A 4902-nucleotide genomic window follows, 5' to 3' on the forward strand; every position below is an offset into this window, starting at 1 on the left:
CAGCAAGTCGGAGAAAATTGGCAACCGCTAGCCTTTTTTTCAAAAAAATTTTCTCCATCGCCAACAAAATATAGTCCTTATGGCAGAGAACTGTTAGCCATCTACTTAGCTATTAAACATTTTCGCCACATGGTAGAGGGTAGAAGTTTCGTGATCTACACGGATCACAAACCAATAACTTACGCCTTCCAACAGAAATTAGATAAGTGTTCACCCAGACAGTTCAGGCACCTGGACTTCATAAGTCAATTTTCGACGGACATACGACACGTTTCCGGTAAAGAAAACGTTGTAGCAGATGCGTTATCCCGTATTGAGGCATTAGAAAAATCAATAGATTATGAAGCCTTAGCAAGTTCTCAAATTAATGACGAAGAGCTACAGAAATTTCGAACCAAATCTGGACTCATAATTCGAAAAGTCCAGATGCCTGAAACCGGAATATCTGTATATTATTCATTACTCAACCGTTCAGAAAAATAATTTTAATTGCATACATCAATTATCGCATCCTGGTATTCGAAACACCATTTTACTGGTAATGAAAAAATTCGTGTGGCCCTCTATTAAGAAAGACTGTAGGCAATGGGCTCGTGCATGTATAGAATGCCAGAGATCGAAAATCTCGAGGCATGTTTCAGCTCCAGTAGGTAAATTCACACTACCATCTGCAAGATTCGGACATATCCATATGGATTTAGTTGGACCCTTACCATCGTCACGTGGATGCAAATATCTTTTAACATGCGTAGATAGATTTACCCGATGGCCGGAAGTAATTCCGCTGGAAAACATTGAGACCGTAACAGTCGCTGAAGCATTAATTTTATTCGTTGAACTAAATAAACTCTTGGGAACGACTCATTTAAAAACTACAGCTTAGCAGAACTAGTATATGGGGAATCCTTAAAAATACCAGGAGAATTTTTCACCCCATGCAACAACAAAATTTGTACATCCGATTTCGTCACAAACCTCAAAAACCAAATAAAAGAATTACATCCCAAATGTGGATCTCAACACGATACGCAACGGAAAATTTTCGTTTTCAAAGAGATGGCTACATCAACTTATGTGATGGTCCGAATCGATACACCAAAGGCACCGCTACAGCAGACGTATGAGGGATCATTTGAAGTAAAAAAAAGGAACGAAAAATTTTTTGTAATTTTCAAAAATAACAAAGAATATACCGTATCCATAGACAGAATAAAACCAGCGTAAATACTACAATCAGAGGACGACTCATCGAAACAAACGGATTTCGACAACGACATACAAGATCCACCACCAGAAAATATTTCGCAGCTGACACAAACTCCACAAATCACGCGTTCAGGACGACACGTACGTTTCCCCGAACATTTAAGAGGATTTTGTGTGATTTTCCACTGGCTTCATCACTGGCCAGGGGGGTGATGTGGCTACACATAGCGAACAAACCCATTAGTTGTAACTGTAATCATATATACGGACCACTACAGTTAGTGAAGTGAACAGCCATACTTAACATTACCTCTATTTTGTAGTTTACTTAAGCCATATTTAACACATGTATTTCAAATAATAATAAAACATATTTGCAGTAATAAATATTTAATGTGTAGTTAATTTCATTAACGCAACCCCACAAATACTAAATAGTTTCATTCTTTCGAGTTTAACAATTTACATAGACACTTCACTTTTTATTTTTAAAACATAATTAAAATTATATTTTTAAACAAAATTTTAAGAGCAATTATGAATGCTGTTGTTATGTTGACAGTTCTTCATACATGAACATGGAAAACGAAAACGAAAGAATGGAAAACGGCGAACTATTGATTAAGGAAAATTATGTCATGAAAGAACAACTTGAGTCGCAACAAAGACAGCTTCTATATTTTGATAAATAATTACGAAAAGTGTTACTTTTTGGTGTAGAAGAGAGTGAATCAAACTACGTTCAACTGGAAAATATAGTAATAGATATTATAAACAATATTCTGGAAGTGAATTTCGATATCAGGGATATTGACTGACTCTATAAGACGAATTTGAAAAGGGCGCATAATACAAAACGACCTATTCTAATAAGCATAATGTCTTTTCGCAAAAAATTTGAAATCTTAAAAATAAACACTTTCTCTCAATTTAAGATTTTAATTTTAAAGAAGATTATTCACCAGAAGTCTTAGCAGAAAGGAAAAGAAAACAACCTGAAGTAGATCAACTGCGCAAAGAGGGTATTACGCCAAGATAAGATTATCATATTAAGCGAAAAAATAAATTAAAAATAAAAATGATGGTAATGAAAATAGCGAAACTCTACAAAAAAACAAACAATAATGAAATAAGTTCACATAAAAATACTGAAAAAAAGTTGGCAATGTCGACAATCCCCAGATGCAAAGAAACCATCTATAGTTAGAAAACCGACTTCAAAAGAAAATCTTTTCCAAACAAATTAATATGCACTAAAAAGTAAAAAAATAACGATAATATAATGCAGTTAAAATTATTGTTTTTTTTTTTTGGAGTCGGTGTCAGCCAAGGAAACAGCTCTGACAGAACAGTTTGCTACATTAGCTTGGCTGACACCGACTCCAAAAAAAACAATAATTTTAACTGCATTATATTATCGTTATTTTTTTACTTTTTAGTGCATATTAATTTGTTTGGAAAAGATTTTCTTTTGAAGTCGGTTTTCTTTTTGTTAAAAGTTTTTTTTTTATTTCGTGATTTTTAGTGAATCTGAAGTACACTAACTTATTTTTCACTAAAAAAGAATCATCGTAGTCGGTTGACGTGATATTGAGTTATTCGTCCTCTTGTCGTACATAATGAATGCAAATTAAAGACTTTTATGGTTTTCTCATGAATGGCGTTGTCAGAACTAGACCAAAATGAAATGGGACCACACGGGAAGCACCAGCTTTCAAATGGATAAAGAATAATCGAAATCGATTGACGTGATTTTGAGTTATTCGTCCTCTTGTCGTGCATAATGAATGCAAATTTAAGACTTTTATGGTTTTCTCTTGGATGGCGTTGTCAGAACTAGACCGAAATGAAATGGGACCACACGGGAAGCACCAGCTTTCAAATAGATAAAGAATAATCGAAATCGATTGACGTGATTTTGAGTTATTCGTCCTCTTGTCGTGCATAATGAATGCAAATTTAAGACTTTTATGGTTTTCTCATGGATGCCGTTGTCAGATCTTGACCAAAATGAAATGGGACCACACGAGAAGCACCAGCTTTCAAATAGATAAAGAATCATCAAAATCGGTTCACCCAGTCAAAAGTTCTGAGGTAACAAACATAAAAAAATACAGTCGAATTGAGAACCTCCGTTTTTTTGGTTTAAAGTCGGTTAAAAAACAAAATTTGATAACTACGGACTCATCGGCTTACATTTCTGAATTATTTTTTTTTTCATTTTTAATTAAAGATTTTTTGACTTATTAACTATTTTTAATTCGAAAGTTATTTGTGTTTATTTAACTACAATTTTTTTTTCAATTAACAATCCATTTTTTCTACTATCTGTAACAATCCAACAACCACCCCCCCTCCACCGAATAATTTGTTCCTACGGGCGCCTATGTTAATTTCCATTATTAATTGGTACAAGTGTTTCAAAATTTGCATCGCATATTTCTTCTTTAATTAATACATGTTCAATTTTGATCATTTCCTCCGGTATTTCATTTTTAATTCCTCTATATTCCAATCTAACAATTTCAGACTTCATATTAAAATTTTTTTCTCCGATGTGAATTCGTTTATGTCGCGTTAAACCACTTTGCGAATTAAGTTTTTTATTACAAATTTCACATGAGAGACGTTTTTTTCCAGTATGCATTCGTTGATGTTGAATTAAACTATTTCTATCACAAAATGTTTTTTCACAAGTTTCACATAAGAAATGTTTTTCTTCACTATGAGTTCGTTTATGTCTACTTAAACTATTTTTTTCAGTAAATGTTTTATTACAAATTTCACATGAAAAGGGTTTTTCTCCAGAATGAATCTTTTTATGTTTAATTAAATTCGGTTTTATATTAAATTTTTTATCACAAATTTCGCATGAAAATGGTTTTTCACCAGTATGAGTTCGTTTATGTATATTTAAACTAATTCTTTGAGAAAATGTTTTATTACAAATTTCGCATGAAAAAGGTTTTTCCCCAGTATGTGTTCGTTTATGTGTAATTAAACTCCCTTTTAAAGCAAATGTTTGATTACAAATTCCACATGAAAATGGTTTTTCACCAGTATGAGTTCGTTTATGTATATTTAAACTAATTCTTTGAGAAAATGTTTTATTACAAATTTCACATGAATAAGGTTTTTCTCCAGAATGAGTTCGTTTATGTCTAATTAAACCAATTTGTTGAGTAAATGTTTTATTACAAATGTCACATGAAAATGGTTTTTCACCAGAATGAATCCGTTCATGTTTAATTAAATTCTGTTTTAAAATAAATTTTTTATCACAAAATTCACATGGAAAAGGTTTTTCGCCAGTATGTATTCGTTTATGCACAGTTAAATTACCTTGCTGGGTAAATGTTTTATTACAAATGTCACATGAAAATATTTTTTCACCAGAATGAGTCCGTTTATGTTTAATTAAATTCTGTTTTAAAATAAATTTTTTATCACAAAATTCACATGGAAAAGGTTTTTCGCCAGTATGTGTTCGTTTATGCGCAATTAAATTACCTTGCTGAGTAAATGTTTTATTACAAAATTCACAAGAAAAAGGCTTTTTTCCGCCTTGAGTGAATTTATGTTGAAGTAAACCAAACTTTATTTCAAGTGGTTCTTCCAATATTTCTTCTTTAATTTCATCTTCAATAATAAATTCTGTATGTAATTGTTTTTCAAGTTCCATATTTTCTTCCTTGA

General features: G+C 32.0%; 1 protein-coding gene across 1 annotated transcript; it reads right to left on the reverse strand.

Annotated features, from left to right (window-relative positions):
- Window positions 1–1365: 1365 nt before the first annotated feature.
- LOC123290681 (zinc finger protein OZF-like) lies at window positions 1366–4902 on the reverse strand. The gene is made up of 2 exons (XM_044870943.1): window positions 4498–4902; window positions 1366–1424 (listed from the first exon to the last, which is right to left on the reverse strand). The coding sequence occupies exons 1-2, from the start codon at window positions 4886–4888 to the stop codon at window positions 1366–1368; spliced, it is 450 nt and encodes a 149-aa protein (XP_044726878.1). The 5' UTR covers window positions 4889–4902.

This window comes from Chrysoperla carnea, chromosome 1, assembly GCF_905475395.1.
Source record: "Chrysoperla carnea chromosome 1, inChrCarn1.1, whole genome shotgun sequence".
NCBI lineage: Eukaryota > Metazoa > Arthropoda > Insecta > Neuroptera > Chrysopidae > Chrysoperla > Chrysoperla carnea.

Coding starts and splice junctions, on each gene's coding strand:
- LOC123290681 (XM_044870943.1), bottom strand. CDS start 4,888: ATGGAACTTGAAAAACAATTACATACAGAATTTATTATTGAAGATGAA. Junction 1,425..4,497: donor TGGCGAAAAACCTTTTCCAT/GTGAATTTTGTG, acceptor CGCTATGTGTAG/CCACATCACCCCCCTGGCCA.